General features: G+C 30.8%; 1 protein-coding gene across 4 annotated transcripts; it reads right to left on the bottom strand.

Moving 5' to 3' along the window:
• Positions 1-7043: 7043 nt before the first annotated feature.
• LOC108903635 (putative leucine-rich repeat-containing protein DDB_G0290503) lies at positions 7044-19882 on the bottom strand. 4 transcript variants are annotated; one of them, XM_023455596.1, is made up of 14 exons: positions 19804-19882; positions 19608-19750; positions 18887-19063; positions 17971-18118; positions 17661-17907; positions 17522-17603; positions 17391-17435; positions 17222-17333; positions 16964-17167; positions 10616-10904; positions 8531-10561; positions 8277-8471; positions 7955-8214; positions 7044-7881 (listed from the first exon to the last, which is right to left on the bottom strand). In XM_023455596.1, the coding sequence occupies exons 1-14, from the start codon at positions 19843-19845 to the stop codon at positions 7750-7752; spliced, it is 4107 nt and encodes a 1368-aa protein (XP_023311364.1). In that variant the 5' UTR covers positions 19846-19882; the 3' UTR covers positions 7044-7749. The 4 variants fall into 4 exon arrangements, with proteins under 4 accessions (XP_023311364.1, XP_023311360.1, XP_023311361.1 ...); XM_023455592.1 differs by having other exon boundaries at positions 8531-10904; XM_023455593.1 differs by having other exon boundaries at positions 8277-8468; positions 8531-10904.
• Between the last annotated feature and the right edge of the window lie 1665 nt (positions 19883-21547).

The raw sequence follows: 21547 nt of genomic DNA, 5'->3' as shown, positions 1-21547 counted from the left end.
GTGTATGTAATAATAGTTTCCAAGGTCCTGCCCTATTGTGCAGTTAAAATTGGTTCAGAAAGAATTAAAAAAGAGAAAATGGGAATATTAATAGCATAAACTAATTGTGAATAACAATTAATCAACAAATATGTGACATAAGTAGTACTGATAGATATTGTAAAAGTAGGAGAGTGGATTTCATTTCAGTGACATGATATAATTACAGCACCTGGTAAATAACACCCGATTAGAATTGAAATTTGAAAAAATTCCATGAATGTTTAGAAATCCTAGCTTTTCCACATTTGTATACACCCTGTCTTTATTTCTAAAAATGATCACTAGACACAATTCACGTATCAAAAATATGATCAGGGTGAGGATGCTATAACTAAGCAAGCTTTGATAAAAAAAGGATGCCTTGTATTACATTTTTAGATTTTCCTTGCCTTAGGGTTTATTAATTGAAACAAAATCTATAATGGCATCCCTGGTAGCATTGATGATGTTTTTAATCTTGACAAAAACTGATATTCTAAATATTTCCCGTTAAATATCATCGTTCTAAATACATATAGGTGTATGTATTTCCATAAAATGTAAATTAGGATAAGGTAAAAATATCTATCATCAGAATTTCTGTAGTTTATTAAAATAATAATAGTTTTATAAAATATTCAAATGTATAGTGAGACGTAGAAGAATACCTATAAAATGTTAGTGATTTCTAATATACAGTTTAGAAGTGATAATTACTACAAAGTATAATTCAGCCAGGACTATATATGGACCAATGTAAAATAACTTAATTTAGGACTCGATTAAAGTAAAAGAGAAATAATTGTGTGTATCACACAGTTCTGAGGTTATACTCTTACTAAAATGACCGTCTTCCTTTAAAAAACAACGAACCTTTAGATTTATGAAAAGCTAAATCAGACACATTTAGAAAATTAATACATTTTTTTCCCCATAATGTACTGTAATAATAATATATGAAAGCATCCAAAACATTGTCTGTTATCAAAATTTTTGGGCCATATTCTACAACGTACTCAGCAGTCTTCCTTTTGAAGAGCAGTGAAGCTCTGAAAATTGTGAAAAGCAATTTTTTACGTTTCTTTTAAATGTGAAAGACTTGATGTACTTTTTTCTCTTTTATGTAATAAAATATAAGTCCATTTACTACTTACCATTAAGGATTGTATTTATGTGGAATGTAATCTTGCCAATTCCTTTATTTTGTATAAATATATGCATGAGCATGTGTAATGTGATAATTGTCAAAGTGTTTAGCTTAATGTGAAATTTGTCAGGATTAAATCTCCTATAAACACGACTACCAATGTTTAAAATCCATTACATACCAAAGGTATACGTAGAAGTGGTAAAATCTTAAAATCATCAACTAGTTTCATCAGACTTAAAAATGTATAAGAAACTAATCTCAAAGTATTTGTTAATTAGTTTTATTGTTGTATTAATACTATTTATACGTGCATTGGCTAATATCGGGGCTTAGGCTAGCTGCGTAGCAACCGAGCATACTCTCAGCAAATTTAACTTCCTTATTGATGGACCAAATAATACAATGTTTTTAAAACATTAAATTTCCCTCGTGAAGAATCGTAATTTTCCCTTTGAAGGAATAAAAATTATTATTGTAAAAATGTGATATAGATACAACGATAACGCTGAGGGTGGCATTCATTTCCATGTACTAAGTGATAATGTGTTCCAACTTTGCAGCTATTCTTCGCTTCCCAAGTCCAAAAGTGCGAGCAATATAATAATTTTAGCTATTGTTGATAAGAGTACAAAACTTTGTTACCTTTAACTACTTGCCAAAGAATATATGTTACTTAACTATCTTCCATTAGAAGACTTTTAATTCGTTTGAATATACTTCTATTTTGAAGAAAATTTTTGTTTTATTATCCCCATACTCAAGTTGAACGTCTAAACAGTATTTGAGAGAGTAAACGTAAAAAATTATTTTGGTTATATAAATAATAAAGAATTACTTTAAAGTAGAAATTTCTATTTATCTGCAATGACATACAAAATTGAACTACATATTCTTAACACTAGGTACACTATAAAATTGCAAAGATTTTAACAATACAAAATCAGACCTTTAAAATCTACAATACTTTAAAAAAAAATTAATGTTTTGGAAATTGTTCAAGTGCTGTATCCAACAAATCAGAAAAAACATTTGAGCCTAAATCAAAATTATGACTGTAATTAAGTGTAAAGTTTTAGTATTTAATTAAAACGTATTCATTCACAGAATATTGACTGAAATTCGACATAAACCTTAAACTAAATCTAGCTATTACTGAAAATCTTTTTTGATGCCATTTCGTAGGATCCAGCCTCTTTTTTTTATTTAAATACTACAATCATCATCCTGAGAAAATATCAGCCAAGTCTCGATTTAAAAATTTACAAAAACAGATTTTTGCGATATAAGTCGAGGCTTGTTTGTACAAGTGAAACACTTTTAAAGTGCGTTTAATATCACAAACAATTATCACAGATTGTTTAACTTTTGAATAACTATAAATTTAATGAAAGGTATTAAATATCAAAATTGTAGAGATGTCACTGCTTGTTAAAAAATATGTTTTAAATTACTAATTAGGGATAAGTTTACAATACTGCGCAAGTTCGTTAATCCAAACATAATTAGAATCGATCAATAATCCAAATAGTAATTTATTGAAATTTACGTGTATGCCGATCTTGAAAAATGTCTACATTTTGAATCATGAAACACAATACAGTGAAGCAGAGAAAAATTATAGATATTATTATAGATTATAGATTATATTATTATTATATTATAGATTATTATAGATTATAGACACAAAAAAAAAAAGTGTCAAGACCCAGAGGGTAGACCCCCTCTATCCCTTCATTTTTGGGGTCGCAGAAACCGCATTTGACCATTAAAAAAAAATTTAACTAGCCATTTCCCCGTTACCACCCCCTTCTGGGAGTTGAAATGTTAATTCTCATACAAAGTCGAGTAGGGTGTGTATTTTCTGGGCCACTAAGAACGAAAACTACCAAAAATGAAATAGACCCCCTCGTTACCCCCCAGCATCACTTTACCACCCCCACACACCCCTTTATGAGGGTTGAAGTGTCAATTTTCATACAAAGTCGAATGGGTTGTGTATGCCTGTTTTCTAGGCTGTTGAAAAAAAGAAGACTACCGAAAATGAATCCAACCCTCTCGTCAACCCTCACCACCCATATTTGTTTTCAGCAGCCTAGAAAAAGTAGGCATACACAACCCACTCGACTTTGTATGAAAATTAACACTTCAACCCCCATAAAGGGGTGTATGGTGATGGTAAAGTGACGCTAGGGGGTAACGATAGGGATTCATTTTTGGTAGACTTCTTTATTCTTAGTGGCCCAGAAAACAAAGGAATACTCTCCCTACTCGACTTTGTATGAGAATTGACATTTCAACTCCCAGAAAGGGGTGTATGTGGGTGGTAGAGACGCTAGGGGGTAACAAGGGGGTCTAATTCATTTTTGGTTGTCTTTTTCGTTCTTAGTGGCCCAGAATACACACCTTACTCGACTTTATATGAGAATTGACATTTCAACTTCCAGAAGGGGGTGTATGGGGTTGATAACGGAGAAATGGCTAGTTAAATTTTTTTTATGGTCATATTCGGTTTCAGTGACCCCAAAAACAGAGGGGGGGGGGGGGGGGTCTACTCTCTGGGTCTCGACATTTTTTTTGTGTGCCTGTGTGTTCTTTTAGTATTTTTATTTAAATTATAGTAAATATAAACTTAGCAAAAACTATGAACTAGCAAAATTCATACAAATTTCCAGTTTATTTCTCTATTGTTTTTGTTTTTCATCTTTTTGTTGAACTAAAATGGTGTTTTCCAATATTCTTTGTAAAGTGATGAAATTACACTTGTAACAAATAAGTACTTATCCACATTACCCAGTATTCATAGTGTTAAAAAAAGTTTTTCTGTAGATGTTTTTATATTAAGTTTTCAAATAGTTTAATGAATGTTTTGGTAAAATTTAGTCCTCTTACTAATATTCTATAATAAAAAAAATGCTCGTTGGAAATTTGTTATCCGACATTAACAATGTTAGATTTAATAAATATCTCTATTTCAGACCCAAGAAACTATAATAATTCTCTATAATGCGAAGATATTTTAACATCAATATTGTAGACGTGCCATTTTTTCACTTTATTCAAATACAACGCAACCTTGAAAATCCAAATAATTAAAAAATATCTGGACTATTACAGCAACTGTTCGAGATGAAGAATCTTGCACTACAGAAAAAGATGAGAAAATTAATATGAGTGCTAGCTGTGATTAAATGTATATATTTTAGATTTGAAAGAGACAATAAAGAAACTGAAAGACAGTATTGGAGATTCGTCCAATGAAAACGATAGTCTAAAATTTGAGGTGCAAGGATTTATCAACGAATTAGACAACTGTAGGAGGTATAAAGAGACAGAAAAATTGGTATGTTTAAGGAACAAACTGAAAAAAGTAAAATATGAGCATCTATTAAAACAGTCCGTTTTTAATGTTTTTCTTTTTAAATATTAGACTCTTTATTGCGACTGTAGTCATCTGTGATGAAAATATTCAAATTAGCTTTTTAGATATCTTCTGTGGGCATTACGGGGGACATGTTCGAATACGTCACTAATGCCCAGTTGGATAATACCAGGCACCGCATCCGTTCCGATCATTGTGTGCGTCTTCCCCGATGAGGTTCGGCCATAAGCAAAAATGGATGAATTAAAACCGTTTTGGAAAGACTGCACTAGGGAGTTGACTACCTGATCATATACATTTGCATTACTGACAAATTCCGTGAATATGTGGTCTACAAAGAAAAAGTTTGTGATAAGTATTTAATGATGTGAATGGCTAAAATGTGTTGATTAAGCAGTTCTTCGAAATAAATTTAAAATAGTTGAACTGCAGACGAAAATTTATGATCTAGAAAATACATTTAAAATGGAGAAGGCTAATATGGAGGAGAAGGAAAGGAGTATGTGCTACCATATTATAAAACTAGAAACAAGATTGAGTGCCGGGCCACCACCCAAACTGGAGAATTCTGAAGTATATGTATATGCTTTTGCAATCTTTAAAATTTATGTAAAAAAATTGGGAGGAACAAAACATTTATCAGAATTTTGTATATAGAGGGACCTGGTACATACTGAGCAGCTGTTAGAAAAATACAGTGCAGTTAAAAAATTGGCAAGGATGAGACGAAATGAGGCGAACATCTCAAGAGTCAGATTGGAAATAGACCCTTACGGACCAGTAACTTAAATGTCATTCATGTATTTCAGCATCTTCCAATTTAAGTAGAGGCCCGTCACCCAATGTTGTTTCTAGTTTTTTAATATGATAGCACATACGTCTTTCCTTCTCCTCCATATTAGCCTTCTCTATTTTAAATACACTTTCAAGATCATAAAGAGAGTTGGACGTGCCTCTGTTGTTTTTTTTTAAGTTTCTCAAACTGTTCTTTCAGCATATCGAATTCTTTGTCTCTTTATACGGTGCCTTCATAAATACCCGAGACATTAGGGAACATAGTCATTCCTAAAACCAAGCAAATCTCTATACACAGTTTCATACAATGCAATTAAAAGTCGCACGTCATAATGTTAATGTCAGTTATGAAATTTGGTAAATTTAATACATTCAACATTAATTTTTTTTTTAATTTTCTCACCCAATCAACTGCGTTCCTTAATGTCTCGGACATTTATGAAGGCACTGTACTTCCTACACTCATCTAAATCGCTGATAAATCCCTGCGCCTCAAATTCTAGAAAATAATTTTCATTGGACAAATTTTAAATTTTGTATATCAATTTCTTTATCTTCTCTTTCTAATCTAAAATATACACATTTAAGTATACCTACCATTCACATTAATTTTCTCAGCTTTTACCGTTGTGCAAAATTTTTCATCTCGAACAATGGCTGCAACAGTCCAGATATTTTCTAATTATTTGGTTTACCGATGTTGTACTGTATTTGAATAAAATTTTAAAAAATGCACAACATCTCTACAATATTGAAGTTAAAATATATTAAATACTTATTTCTTATAAGCGTAACCATATTACATCATAAGAATAAATAATATTTTAACAAAAATTAACAATGTATTCTAGTCAAATTAGTACCATAACTACTTCTTAACAAAACAAACACATGAATAACAGAAGTGATATTTAAGTTACTGGTTCCTCAGGGTCTATTCCCAATCTGGCTCTTAAGATGTTCGCCTCATTTCGTCTCATCCTTGCCAATTTTTTAACTGCAATGTATTTTTCTAACAACTGCTCAGTATGTACCAGGTCCCACTATAAACAAAATTTATTGTTCCTCCCAATTTTTTTACATAAGTTTTAAAGATTGCAAAAGCATATACATGTATTTCAGAATCCTCCAGTTTGGGTGGTGGCCCGGCACTCAATCTTGTTTCTAGTTTTATAATATGGTAGCACATACTCATTTCCTTCTCCTCCATATTGGCCTTCTCTATTTTAAATGTATTTTCTAGATCATAAATTTTCGTCTGCAGTTCAACTATTTTAAATTTATTTCGAAGAACTGCTTAATCAACACATTTTAACCATTCACATCATTAAATACTTATCACAAACTTTTTCTTTGTAGACCACATATTCACGGAATCTGTCAGTAACGCAAATGTATAGGATCAGGTAGTCAAGTCCCTAGTGCAGTCTTTCCAAAACGGTTTTAATTCAAACATTTTTGCTTATGGCCGAACCTCATCGGGGAAGACGCATAAATTATCGGAATGGATGCGGTGCCTGGTATTATCCAACTGGGCATTAGTGACGTATTCGAACATGTCTCCCGTAATGCCCACAGAAGATATCTAAAAAGCTTATTTGAATATTTTCATCACAGATGACTACAGTCGCAATAAAGAGTCTAATATTTAAAAAGATAAACACTAAAAACGGACTGTTTTAATAGATGCTCATTTTTTACTTTTTTCTGTTTGTTCCTTAAGCATACCAATTGTTCTGTCTCTTGATACCTCCTACAGTCGTCTAATTCGTTGATAAATCCTTGCACCTCAAATTCCAGACAATCATTTTCATTGGACCAATTTTCAATTCTGTATTTCAATTTCTTTATTTTCTCTTTCAAATCTAAAATATACACATCTCTTTAAAATCTGAAATATACACATCTTCTCTTTCTAATCTAAAATATACATATCTTCTCTTTCAAATCTAAAATATACACATCTTCTCTTTCAAATCTAAAATATACACATCTCTTTCAAATCTAAAATATACACATCTTCTCTTTCACATCTAAAATATTCACATTTAATTACAGCTACCATTCAATTAACTTTCTCAGCTTTTTCTGTTGTGCAAGATTCTTGATCTCGAACAATGGCTCCAGATATTTTTTAATTATTTGGATTACCAATGTTGCAGTGTATTTAAATAAAATTTAAAAAAATGCACATCTCTACAATATTGAAGTTAAAATCTATTAATACTTATTTGCTACAAGCGTAACCGTATCACTTCACGAGGAAGATTATCACACAAAATCAGTCACAAGAATATAGAATAAATAATATTTTAACAAAAATGAACAAACAATATACTCTGGTCAAATTACTACAATAACTACTTTTTAACAAAACAAACACATGAATAACAGTGAGTGACATTTATGTTACGGGTTCGTCGGGGTCTATTCCTAATCTGGCCCTTAAGATGTTCGCCTCGTTTCGTCGCATCCTCGCCAATTTCTTAACTACACTGTATTTTTCTAATAGCTGCTCAATATTTACCAGTTCGCACTACAAATAAAATTATGACGTTTGTTTCTCCTGATTTTTTTACATAGGTTTTAAAGATTGCAAAAGCATATACCTGTATTTCAGCATCTTCCAATTTAGGAGGAGGCCCGTCACTTAATCTTCTTTCTAGTTCTGTAATGTCGTAACGCATACATCTTTCTTTCTCCTCCATGTTAGCTTTCTCTGTTTTAAGTACATTTTCAAGATCATAAATTTTAGTTTGTAGGTCAACTATTTTAAATTTATTTATTTTCTGCAGATCTTCTAACTGTTTAATGTAGTGACGTTTCTGTTGACACTCGGTGCACTTTTCTTGAACCTTCACATTTTTCACTATAAAATTAAAAAAAAAACATTAAAAACGGACTGTTTTAATAAATGCTCAATTTTTTTACTTTTTTTGATTTGTTCCTGAAGCACATCAATTTCCTTGTCTCTTTCGCGATTATATAATTTACAATCGTCTAATTCCCTTATAAACCCTTGCACCTCAAATTCTAGAAATTTATTTTCATTGGTCAAATACTCAATTTTCTCTTTCAATGTTTTTATTGTTGGCTCTTCATCTGAAACAATGGCTGCAGCTGCTACTGAAAATAAAAATGCTTACAATATAGTTCACAATGGAACAAATTGTATGTATACATACCGGCAAGATCAATTCCTCGTCTCTGATCATGAATAGACTGGCGTTTCATTTTCCTGAGTTCTTTTGGCGATGGATCATGGGAAGACGGAGAAACAGATGAACGGCATGTATTAGAATCTATTTTGCCTGTTGTTAGTTCCTTTATTCTTCGCTCCTGATGGAAAATTCCTTTTTTGCATTGGGAAACATCATCTTCATAATTGCGGCAAGCCTCATTCAATTTAGTTATCTTATTATTTAATTCCATAATTGTATCATCCCTAGATTTAATATGATCCTTATAACGACTGATGTCCTCTTTATTGCACTTTTCTAAGCATATTATTTTATTTCTCAACTCCAATATACGGTTATCCCTAACTTGAATTTTCTCCTTATTATCATCGTTGCACTTCTCTAGGTCATTAATCCTGTTGATTAACTCTAAAATTTTGTTATCTCTTATCTGAATCAAATCTTTATTATCTCGATTGCATTTTTCTAAGTCTGTTAGTTTATTTCTCAACTCCAATATACGGTTATCCCTAACTTGAATTTTCTCCTTATTATCATCGTTGCACTTCTCTAGGTCATCAATTCTGTTGGTCAACTCTAAAATTTTGTTATCTCTTATCTGAATCAAATTTTTATTAACTGGATTGCACTTTTCTAAGTCTGTTAGTTTATTTCTCAATTCCAATATATGGTTATCCCTAACTAGAATTTTCTCCTTATTACCATCGTTGCACTTCTCTAAGCCATTAATTCTGTTGGTCAACTCTAAAATTTTGTTATCTCTTATCTGAATCAAATCTTTATTATCTTGATTGCATTTTTCTAAGTCTGTTAGCTTATTTCTCAACTCCAACATACGGTTATCCTTAACTTGAATTTTCTCCTTATTATCATCATTGCACTTCTCTAAGTCATTAATTCTGTTGTTCAACTCTAAAATTTTGTTATCTCTTATCCGAATCAAATCTTTATTAACTTGATTGCACTTTTCTAAGTCTGTTAGTTTATTTCTCAACTCCAATATATGGTTATCTCTAACATGAATTTTCTCCTTATTATCATCGTTGCACTTCTCTAAGTCATTAATTCTGTTGGTCAACTCTAAAATTTTGTTATCTCTTATCTGAATCAGATCTTTATTAACTTGACTGCACTTTTCTAAGTCTGTTATTTTATTTTTTAACTCTAATATATGGTTATCCTTTATCTCATTATTATCATCGTTGCACTTCTCTAAGTCAACAATTCTGTTGGTCAACTCTAAAATTTTGTTATCTCTTATCTGAATCAGATCTTTATTAACTTGACTGCACTTTTCTAAGTCCGTTATTTTATTTTTTAACTCTAATATATGGTTGTCCTTTACCTCATTATTATCATCGTTGCACTTCTCCAAGTCATTAATTCTGTTGGTCAACTCTAAAATTTTGTTATCTCTTATCTGAATCAGATCTTTATTAACCTGACTGCACTTTTCTAAGTCTGTTATTTTATTTTTTAACTCTAATATATGGTTATCCCTTAGATGAATTTCCTCATTATTATCATTGTTGCACTTCTCTAAATCATTGATTTTGTCAGTCAATTCTAAGATTTTGTCATCTCTTGCCTGAATGTATTTTTTGTTGTCACAGTTACTTGTTTCAAAGAATTTCAATTGATTTCTCAACTGTAAGATTTCGTTATCTTTTTCCTGAATTTCCTCCAAATTTTTAACTTTTTCATTCAACTTCAATATATTTTGTTCTCTGTACTGAATCTCCTCCTTATTACCAAAATTAATTTTTTTCAAGTTATTTGTTAGTTCTTCAATCTTTACATCTTTTGAATGAATTTGTTCCTTCTGGGCATCAATTTCGTTTCCTAATGCCAAATTTAAAGTTTGCATATCTTTAAGTTTTCCATTTAATATTTCAATTTTCTCTTTAAGTTCTTCATATACCTTCTGTGTGATTGTTTCATTTGTAACATCTTTTATTACAGTTTTCTCAGCTTCATTAACTTCTAATGTTAGTTCTTCGGTTTGCGTAGAGACACCTTGAATGTCAACATTGTCATCCAATAATATGTCTTGCAAAAAATACAACTTACTTAATATATCAATGTCCTCTTCCTCTTTTCTTTCAAATTTCTGTAATTTTTCTTCTAGTTCTTCAATTTTCTCTTCGTAAATGGTGATTTTTACAATATTTGATTTGAAATCTTCATTTTCCTTTCTGAGCCTCTGAATTTCTTCTTTGTGATTTTCAGTTCCGTGTTCCTTTAGTTTTTCTATTTCTTTCATGAAATATTCAAGTTTATTTTCATATTTCAATTTTTGCTGATCCAAGATAACTTCATTGTCATTTAACAGCTGTTCTTTTGCTAGTCTTAAAGCATCCTATGATAAAAATAGGGAATAACTTAGCTATTTGACTAAAGAAAATTTTGATAATGTAAAATTTCAAGTTAATATTTTATATCGGTGCTAATTTTGCAAACAGTCGGAAGCAGCAAAACAGATCAGCCAAACTTATTTCTTGTGTTTTTTTTTTACTCAAATTGATATGACGATATACAGGGTGTTTTCAAAAGAAGTTGCACAAATAGTACCAATAAATCAACAGCTAAAAAGAACATGTTTTGTATAAAAATGACCTTAGTAAAATGTTCACCCTTAGGAGTTACGGGCTCCCAAAATTAAAAAAATATATATGGAATAGCGGTTGTATTTGAAAACCAAAAAAGGTGTAATAGTCAAATTTTACACAAATTTTCTACTAATGCATGTGCAACTTCTACCCCTTGGAGGGGGTTGAAATGGTAGAACTCATAAAACCAAGTCAATTTACCAAAAATCGTTTATATAAAAGTGGTCAAATAAAGCAATTATTAACACTTATTTAAAAAAAAAATTAAATTTAAAAACTTTCTAATACAACCTGATTTATTGTCATTTTCGACCACTCCGTTGTAAAAACATAAATTGTTTGATTACTACTGATACTAGGTAGGTCTTTCTTTTTGTAGTTGCACGGTTTTGAGTACGCTTTTCGATTTGGAAGACCTCCTCCACGCGAAATGATGGAGATTGTTTTGTAAATGTTTCTGTTTTTAAAATTAAGTTTAAAATGTTCAAATAAGTGTGAATTATGTTACTTAAATATAAATTTTATTTTGTCTTGTTTCTTGCATGCTTTTTTTGGTAACATGGACAACGCCGATTCTCGGCAATGGACGATACACCCGCAAAATTTACTCACTGAGAGTGCACGCTTTCCGCTGTATAAATAATTCATTTTGACACACGCTTAATAAATATATGTGCATAGATAGACATTTTCCTAGTGACCTGTCCATTCTCTACATTCTCTGAAGAAGCCATCAGAGCACGGAGACTACGGGAGCTAGGTAAGTCTGTGTCACCTTCGCTTTGTGATTTTATTTTTTCTCTAAAAACTAACTTTGGGAATATTACTCCAAGAATTGGATAATTCCCATACAGAGATCGAGGAAGAAATTTTAGAAATTGTCGAAAACGACCCAACAACGAGCACTAGATCCATGTTAGTAAATAAACAATTTATCTTCCAGCGTAACCTCCTCATTGCTCCTTTAAATACCCTGTCGCGGAGTCTTATAACAAAATTTACAAACATCCACGGAGCCGGATGATTTCGTAAAGGAAACCTTTCCGCGTACAGGCGACATGCTGTGGCTGAATTTTGTTGACACACCCTGTAAGTTAAAATTATGTCCACTAGTTCATTGTGTTCATAAACCTGTGCCATTTTTATTGCACAAAACACCCACAAATCAAAAATAATATCACAGACTATTGTACGGATTATTTTTACACTGTCAAATCGAAAAAAGTACTCAAAACCGTGCAACTACAAAAAAAAATAGACATACCCAGTACCAGTATTAAACAAAGAATTTATGTTTTTACAACGGAGTGGTCGAAAATGATAATACATCAGGTTTGTTTTATAGTTTTTAAATTTCATTTTTTTTTTAATAATTGTTAATAATTGCTTTAGTTGACCACTTTTATATAAACGATTTTTGGTAAACCGACTTTTTTTTATGAGTTCTACAAGCTGTTAAGATAAATGACTCTACTTTGAGAACACCCTGTATAATCAATCTAATTTTTGAAAATAATTTAACGTATATTATGTATTTAATGTTTAACTTGATTAGTTTGGCAACATGTTTCTTTAAAGTTTAAAATTTTAAAAATTTTTCGACTTGAGTTATTATATAACTAAAAAAATTTTTAACCTTGTATGACCTGATGATGAGGTGTAATTTTTTTATATTCCCATTGGTAATATGAACTCACACTTATCTATTTTACGTTTAGCATTATCTTCGACATAAATCGTGCCATCTTGCACATTAGTAAAAATTTGATCTAATTTTGTTGAAGTATGCTGCGTCATGCGAGTGGTCCACCTCACTTGTTGAAAGTTTAAAAATCTTTGGTACAGTCTAAATTAATATCACCGTTTAAAATTATGTTTACATTTGGTTCAAACACATATTCTGAAACTTCATAAATACTCTAAAAAAATATTTAAATTTCCCTTGGGAGATCTGTAGCAAATTGAAATTATAAAATAACTATTGTTTTCTTTATACCTAATTCCACAAATTTCACCCCTATTTCAATTTATTACTTCACAAATTTCATTCGAAATTTTTTCACCTACATCACTATGATTTAATAAATTTGTCACTTTAATTGTCCTTACTAAAATTTAAAAATAATTTTTAACATTGACACGAACAAGAGTTTACCTACACACAATTGCGATAAATAACATCGACTCTATTTTCTTTTATTTCACTTTCAAGTGGATAACGCTATTTTGTAATACCAGTATATAAGTAAATATAGTATTATATTTCTTATGGTCGAATAGTTGACCAAATTTTAGTTTTCGAATTCGTTAGAAGGTGGAGCCATATTTATGTAAACTTGATATTTAATCGTTCACGTTCAATTTTACACTTTCGATACGACGCCATCTCATTTTCAATAGTTAAATGATCCATTACCCAGATATTTGGAAACACAGTTTTCTTGAGATGTGTTTATAAAGCCACTGTATTTGGAAACGATTAAAAATGACAGAGTAGATAGAATAAACGGAATAAATTCATCTCATGTGATGAAAATTGGTAAAACACTAGCTACCGGCAGATACGACAAAAAAGCTTCTGTTAATGCGGTTTGAGTTCTTATCTAAATAAGGTAAAATTATTTTAAATTCATTAATTTCAATATAGCAATAACAGGGCCGGGTGCAAAGTAAACTGCACGGCCGCTTCATAAATACATAAAAACAATTGAATGTTGCGTTTTAAAGATATAAACAAAATATTTGTTTTTTTAACGTAACACTGTGTATATTTATCGTTTTTTAAATTTCTCTGCTTTTTCTGATTACAGAAATATATACATAAGAATATGTCATATGTTTGCTTAAAGACATTGCATAATATTTTGTTAATGAAAAGTAAGACAATTTTTTATGTTAATTTTAATTTTTTGGGTTTTTCACGTAACCAGTTCATTAAAAGTATTTAAACTTCTAGTTACAATGGAAATGTAAACTTTTGACGGCTATCAGTGTTCAATTTAGTCTTGAAATACTTTCAAGTGTGGGATACTTCCATTGTTTTAAATGGAATACCTCATTTTTTATATCACTCGTCGATTCTATGAGTTATTTCGAGTCATTTTTGTCACCACGTCCATGCCTTGAAACTTTATGGTTTTCGTTTTCGAGATATTTAGGTTTTTTAAAAAAAATTGATAGATGAAACGTCGCGATTAATATTAAATATCTCTACCATTTGTATAACCGGACATACTTCCATTATTAGTATGTAGTATCTGTTATGTATTCATCGAAAATGTGTCACATTTGACCTAGCTATGCACAAGGTCCTCAAAATTTTTGCAGCCAACACGGTAATTTTCAAAGATCGAAAACTAATTTTTTTCAAATGGAACAATAACAATTTTATCAGTCATCAACATGTAGAATTAAATTCTGTGTCGACTGATATAGAGGTTTCCTATACTTATCTTCAACGGTTTTGGAGATAATCACGATTATTTATAAAGAACGAACTTTAACGTGCGTTAATTTACTACTATAATTTTTAAGAAGGGTGTGCCACCAAAAGATAGTTTCATTTGAAAAAAATATGTACGTCCCAAAAAACTCTACGATGAACTTTATTTGCTAATAAATTGCATCGTTTAGTATTTTTGACGGGATTTTGATTTTTGTAGCATTGTTGGGTCGATTAAAGTAAATTGAAACACACACCTAAATGGAAAACTAAAAATTAAAATAGAAAAAAAATTACATCTCAAAATCACTTATGTGGATTCAGATTATTGGATTCAGAAAATTATGACGAATTTTGTCAGGTACTGTCATTTCCGCCGAAACCGGAAGTGACTGAAAAATCATTAAAATGTCAAAAAGTGAAGTTTAATACGATGTCCCAAATTGCAATAATTTATCTTCAAAACTAAAAAGAAAAAGGGGGGTATACCATCGTTGTGTTAGTTTAAATTATAGGAAACACTTGATATTATTAGATTTATTTTTTATCTAGTTTAATTTTAATTATTTGTGTTTTATATCCGGTATATTGCTGTAATCAGAAAAAGTAGAGGAATTTTAAAAAACAATAAATATACAGGGTGTTCCATTAAAAAAAAACAAGCATTTTGTTTTATATCTCTCTGAAGCGCAATATCCAATTGTTTTTCCATGTAGTTCCTCGATATCACAAGAATATTTACTAAAATTTTGTTTTTTACCATTTTGTTCTCGCCATAAAACATATTTCGTCCTTTTTAAAATTATGACCTCAATTCCCAGTCTTAGAGGCTTTCGAGGCCTGCGAGACCTCGATGCGTAGCTTTTGACATCACCACGACTTTATAGAAAAGGACGAAAAATGTTCATATTTTAGAGTTGTATCATTGTATAAGTAAATACAATGGTTGTATATCTCAGTTAATATTGACAAAAAAAAAAAGAAAAACGCTACATCAATTTTTGAAACATACTGAATGCAAATAAATAATAAAAAAACAAATGTGAGGCAACCCTACTCATTTTTGGAATTTGATTATTTGAATATCTGCATTCCCCACTTAATGGATCCCCTCCCTAAACCAACGCGAAATATTCGCAGTGGCAGCGAAATTTTCGAGGCGAATAAATTTAATATCGCGATATCTTCGCAGCGGTACAGGCATGGGTATTTATTTTCATAGATGTTTTGACGCTGCAACTGCGGTGCGGACATTTCGCGTAGATTACTTCTGATTCTGTAGGTGTAGATCTGCCGCCGTGTATGGCCGTTTTCACATTTACCGACACGACACCGACAACGATGCCGGTGGATGCGTAATCTCATATAAATAAATGATCATGTTTTCACACTTGCCGATATATCGGTGTCATGTCGTGACAGGCAACTATGTGTCGGCGAGCAGCAGGCCTAATATTTTTTATTTCAATAAATATAAATATAAATAAATTTGTCAAAATTATGTTTTTTTTATTTTTTCGCATATACCTCTTATATTTCCAGAACTAATTTAGATAGAGCATTCCTGCATTCATTTAAGAACATTAAAAGAAAACTTACATCGTAATTTACAGCGCCAATAATGACGAAAACTTGAAATTAGTAGATATAAAATTATTAGATATAATATAATAATATACATTCTTGATAATATTTCTGACATACCGAAGTTACTCTGGTAGCTTTTTACAGGGGTTTGACAGTAAAAATTTACAAACCCACGAAAAATCATTTTCACCGACACATTGGCTTTTTATTGATAATTAGTAATCACAATTACCGAGCCGTAAGAAATAGGACCCCGATCAGGGACCACGAAAATGTTCTCCGGTTTATCCTAAGTTATTCAGGGTGTAAACTCTAATTTTCACCTTTCCTCTATCCTTATCGGTGAACATAATTCATAAATTAAAATGCAAACTTCTATGAAATTGTGATTAATTTTTAAAGATCATTTAAGTTGAAAATTTTGTATTAAACTTTTAAATAAAATACTTAACTTTCAAAGTATTTTGTCAATAATTTTAGGACACCCTATATATGTATATTTATGTACTCGCCACAATTTTCTATCCATTTTTTAACTCGTTCCTCACCACCATCTTTTTCCGATGGAAATCGATGTAATATTATATTGGGAAATTTTCCTTTAGATTTTCCACATTTATAATATTGACATATATTTCCTGCCATTATTAATTTATTTTACTCAGTTAAATACAGACCACTACTCGTCACTTGATTTAGCTTAACGCATTAAGATAGTCCGCATTAGATAATGCACCACATATTAAAAACATAAACAAGGCTATTAGATATGGGACTTACCTTTTCAGCTTCAGCTTGCTCGAGTGCGAATGAGAACCTATCACATTTTTGCGTCACACACTGCAGATCCTTTTTCAAAGTGGCTATTTCGTCTTCGAATTTCATTTTAATTTGTTCCTTCTCCTGCCTGGTGTCCCTGATTATGACGTTCATGTCGATCAAATCTTTCAAGAGATTCTCTTTCTCTTTGACGAGATCCTGTAGCTGGAAAGCGCAAGAATTAATTTCAACGAGTACCCCAATCGTTAATGTACTCACTACGTCTTTATCTTCTCTGCATTGAGCTTCCAATTTTGTAAATTCCTTCAAAGACGTGTAAGACTCCTCCAAGTACCTCAATCTTTCCCTAAGGTGGGAAGCAGGTGTGGTCCTAAACGTTTTATAATTAAAAATCGTAAACCAAATTTTAAAAAATATTTAAACTTACGGCTCTTGAACTGTCAATTCTTCTGAGGGTTCAGGTGTGACGGGCCTACAACAAAAATGAAATTTTAACAAATTAAACGTAGTTTAATAAAATGAATAAAATATTTCCTCGAATTCGAAAAACATACTTACAACATGACATCGTCTAGGGTTTCCTCTATTGACATCTTCATACACTCATAATCGGAAACTTGAGACGCCCTTTTTAAAAATACTGAAAGAATAATAATAATATAATATTTTATATCTAATACAACTTGTATATGCTTACACTGTTCGTCGTCGAGATCAGATTTTGTGCCATTCCCAAAGGATTTTTCTGGCATAATATTTGATGGCAACATTCTCGATTCAGGGATAGTTTGGAGGGGTATGCGTGAAGCGTAATGACCCATAGTGTGCCTTCTAGGGATTCTACTTTCGATGTTTTTCTGGTCGGGCCCGTTAGTGAACAGATCAATTAGTTTAACTTGCTGTTTTAGTTTTAACATTTCTTGTTCTCGTTCTTCTTTCTCTTTCTAGAACATAAATAACGGAATATTTAAAATAAATGAGTAGGAGAAAATAACAATATTACTTACTTCCATCTCCCGGATCCGCTGTGCTTCCTTTTTTAACCTAACTTTATACGCTTCCGTCGCTAACTCATACTGTTTTAGTTTATCTTGTTCTGATAGTAACTTGTTGATGATCGGCTTATTCTTGACCACCTTGGCTCTTTGAGCGAATCTAGAATGCGATTGACTACTATAATTGATAACCTAATACCTCATTATCATGTATATATGGAATTATACATGACTAACACATGTTTATTCATTAATTAAAATATTTGTGATATTCACTTCTATCAGAAATTGTAACACAACTTATATCTGCAATGAAAGAATGTATTGCGATGTTTATGTAATAAGAATAAACAGAAAACTAAATAACATGGATTAATTACATCAGAGTTAAATTCAAGATAAGTAAAACTTTAACTAAATATGACTAATAAAATGATGTTTAATAAAATGTAGTACAAAGGAATTTACCACGAATGTATTTTATTATACAGGGTGCCACTTTTCAAATGCCAGATTTCTATAACTGAACAAATGGTTATGTTAATATTTTCTGAGCCAGATGAAATATTTGATACAAGTTTATGGATATTGATAACAGTCACACTAAATAGGTTATGTAGAAGCTCTTTGAAGTTAGTAGACCTTGACGCACTGATCTCCAAAAGAAGCCTAAAGTTATTTATGATTGTGTAAAAAATCGAACAGACACACTCAAACGTACGACGAACTGAAGAGTATCTGTTAACTTATTTTTCAAATAAATGTTCTAAACATTAAAAATATCATATGTTACACATTAATTAGTAGATATTAATCTGTCTGTATTAATAAGTATTAATTTCACCAAAGAACACCTTGTAGAAGCTTGGAATTCAAATTAAGAGATGTATAATCAAAATTATTTACTATGTAGTTAAAAAGGACTTACTCTAATGTTGATCTCGTTTCTTCTCCAGCTGCTATAGTGATAGTTGCTATTATTAGCGATTTCGCATTTCCTCCTAGTGCCTGTTGCAGCAATCTGGTCAAGTTTGAATCTCTGTAATTTATATATCCTTCGCCTTCGCTTAGTTGCCTTATTACATTTCCTAGCGCGAGTAATGACCTAAAAAAATATATTGAATTATCGATCCTCGTTTGCCCGACGTTTTACAAATTATTCTTAAATTATACAATTTTTATTATTAGTTTTCATATTTCTGCTTTACTTCAAAGGTATTATTAAGCGATCCTAGATTAATGCGAATTATTTTTTAAAGTAACAATAAAGTAAAACTAATTCCTCTTAGACATGAACTAACAAACATGTATAGGAATAGTCAAACTTAACAAACATAAATTACATAGAAGGATAGAATTCTAATAGGGAATACAAACATTTATTTACTAAATATTGTTTTAATTTTGTCTTGAATAAACTCACTATTTATACTTTTTAGTTCCACAAGTAAACTATTAAATATTTTAGGCCCTACAAAGTTTGGAGAACTAGTAGTTAAATTTAATCGTGCAAATGGTACATGAAAATTATGTTTTTGCCTGATACTGACGCTACATATTTCAAAAACACCTGGCAACGTGAGAATTCTATAATGTTTAAATATATTATATACGATGCCTTTATAATAAAGTAAATGTATTTGTCTTACTTATTAATGTTGACTCCTTCTTTTAGTCTCACACCTTGAGCGTTTGTGTGAGCTATTCTTTCCGAGCCTGCCAAATCAACTAAATATAAATGAGATATCTGCATGGAGGCATTCTCTAAATTGTTTTCTGTAGATTTTAACGTCTAAAAAATTATAAACATAAAATAACTATTTGAATAACGCTTTAAGCACTTACAAGTCTAAAAATAGTATGAGACCGACTTGACCTCTCATTCATGTTGGTACAGCCAATTTTTCTGATTTTACCACCAATTTTCATTAACTCGTATACTTGATTGGCTTTCGTTACTACTTCTTCTTTGGCATTAACAAAAGTGCCACCGCAAAAGTCTTCACGGATTTTTAGATCTCTTCCACTTCTGTCCAAAAGGTCATTGATTTTTTCATTATAGATTTCGAAGTAGGAGCAACTAAAAATGACGCTAATTTACAACAAAATCAATTCAGGACGATGTGCATTGTATATTACATTTCAATAACTCGTTACAATAAAGATAAAAACGGGATAATACATCTAATATATACATACGCAATTAAATACATCAAATATAGGGTGGCACTAGGCTCATTTTCTGAAATTCTCATAAATAAGTTTTAAGGGTGAAGATATTGTTTTGATTTACAGATGCCAGAATTTAATTGGTAAAATCATTTTAAGTACGATTAAATGTGATATTACGAATTACATTATTATTGTTCAACTTAAAGTGAGGTTACCCAAAAGATCTCCGCAGATTCATCTACTGGTACCCCAAAAATCTGAATATACATATTTTATTGATATATTTAATTAACATAATTTGGAAAATAATGTTCATTCATTTTTATTACTCTGCATTCAAATTCATTTCAAATTTTTAGTTTTTGACAACCAAAGTTTTTTTTCATAGTAATACTAACTTCATTGCAAATATCGACCTGCAGTTTCTGTTAGTGAACAACAGCTTTATCTTCTATTTTTTGACTGTCTCTCAAATATTAGTTTAGACGTTTCCACTTTACCTTATTTTGTTACAATAATTTTAGTTTTTTTAATAGAATATTGTAGGTATAAACTAATTTAGCACTCAATAATGAAAGAAAACTTAATTGATGTCCAATTGATTCATAAGTATTTATTTAGATTATGTTGAAGATATAGTCTTAAAGGGATCAAATATTTATGTCAAATACATCATATGATTAGTTTGGCAGATTTATAAAATATTTGGGTATAATCTTTATCTAATCTCATGCTTAATGAAAGTTTTTAATCTTACAAATGATTCTGATTACTAATTTGAGTTTAAAATTCATTAACAACAGAAAAGTTACAAAAATAAATTGGGTATATTCTAATCGACAAAAAAATATTTCTATCTTAACATTTCAGTGTTAAGCTTATAAAATGAATGACTTTTTTATCCTTGCACTTGGATGAATAAAATATTAAAACTTAACTTATTTAAGCATTTGTAGACTTTTTCTGTTTATTTTTATTGCGACTGTAGTCATCTGTGATGAAAATATCAAAATTACCTTATCAGATATCGTCTTTGGGCATCACAGGAGACATGTTCGAATACGTCGTTAATGGCCATTTGGATAATTCCAGGCATCGCATCCGTTCCCATCATCGTATGCGTCTTCCCTGATGAAGTTTGGCCATAAGCGAAAATGGTTGAATTAAAACCGTTTTGGAAAGACTGCACAAGGGACTTGACCACCTGATCATATACATTTGCGTTACTGACAAATTCTGTGAATATGTGGTCTACAAAGAAAAAGTTTGAGATAAGTATATAATGTGAATGTTATAATTGGCTAAAATGTGTTGATTAAGCAGTTCTTCGAAAAGTTGCTGGTCTCTAATTTGAAACAATCATTCTTCTATGGAACCAATGAAATACTTACCAAAACTGTAGGGTTCGCTTAGCCTA

This window comes from Anoplophora glabripennis, unplaced genomic scaffold (genome assembly GCF_000390285.2).
Source record: "Anoplophora glabripennis isolate ALB-LARVAE unplaced genomic scaffold, Agla_2.0 scaffold93, whole genome shotgun sequence".
Lineage (NCBI taxonomy): Eukaryota > Metazoa > Arthropoda > Insecta > Coleoptera > Cerambycidae > Anoplophora > Anoplophora glabripennis.
This window is presented reverse-complemented; position numbering and strand designations above follow the sequence as displayed.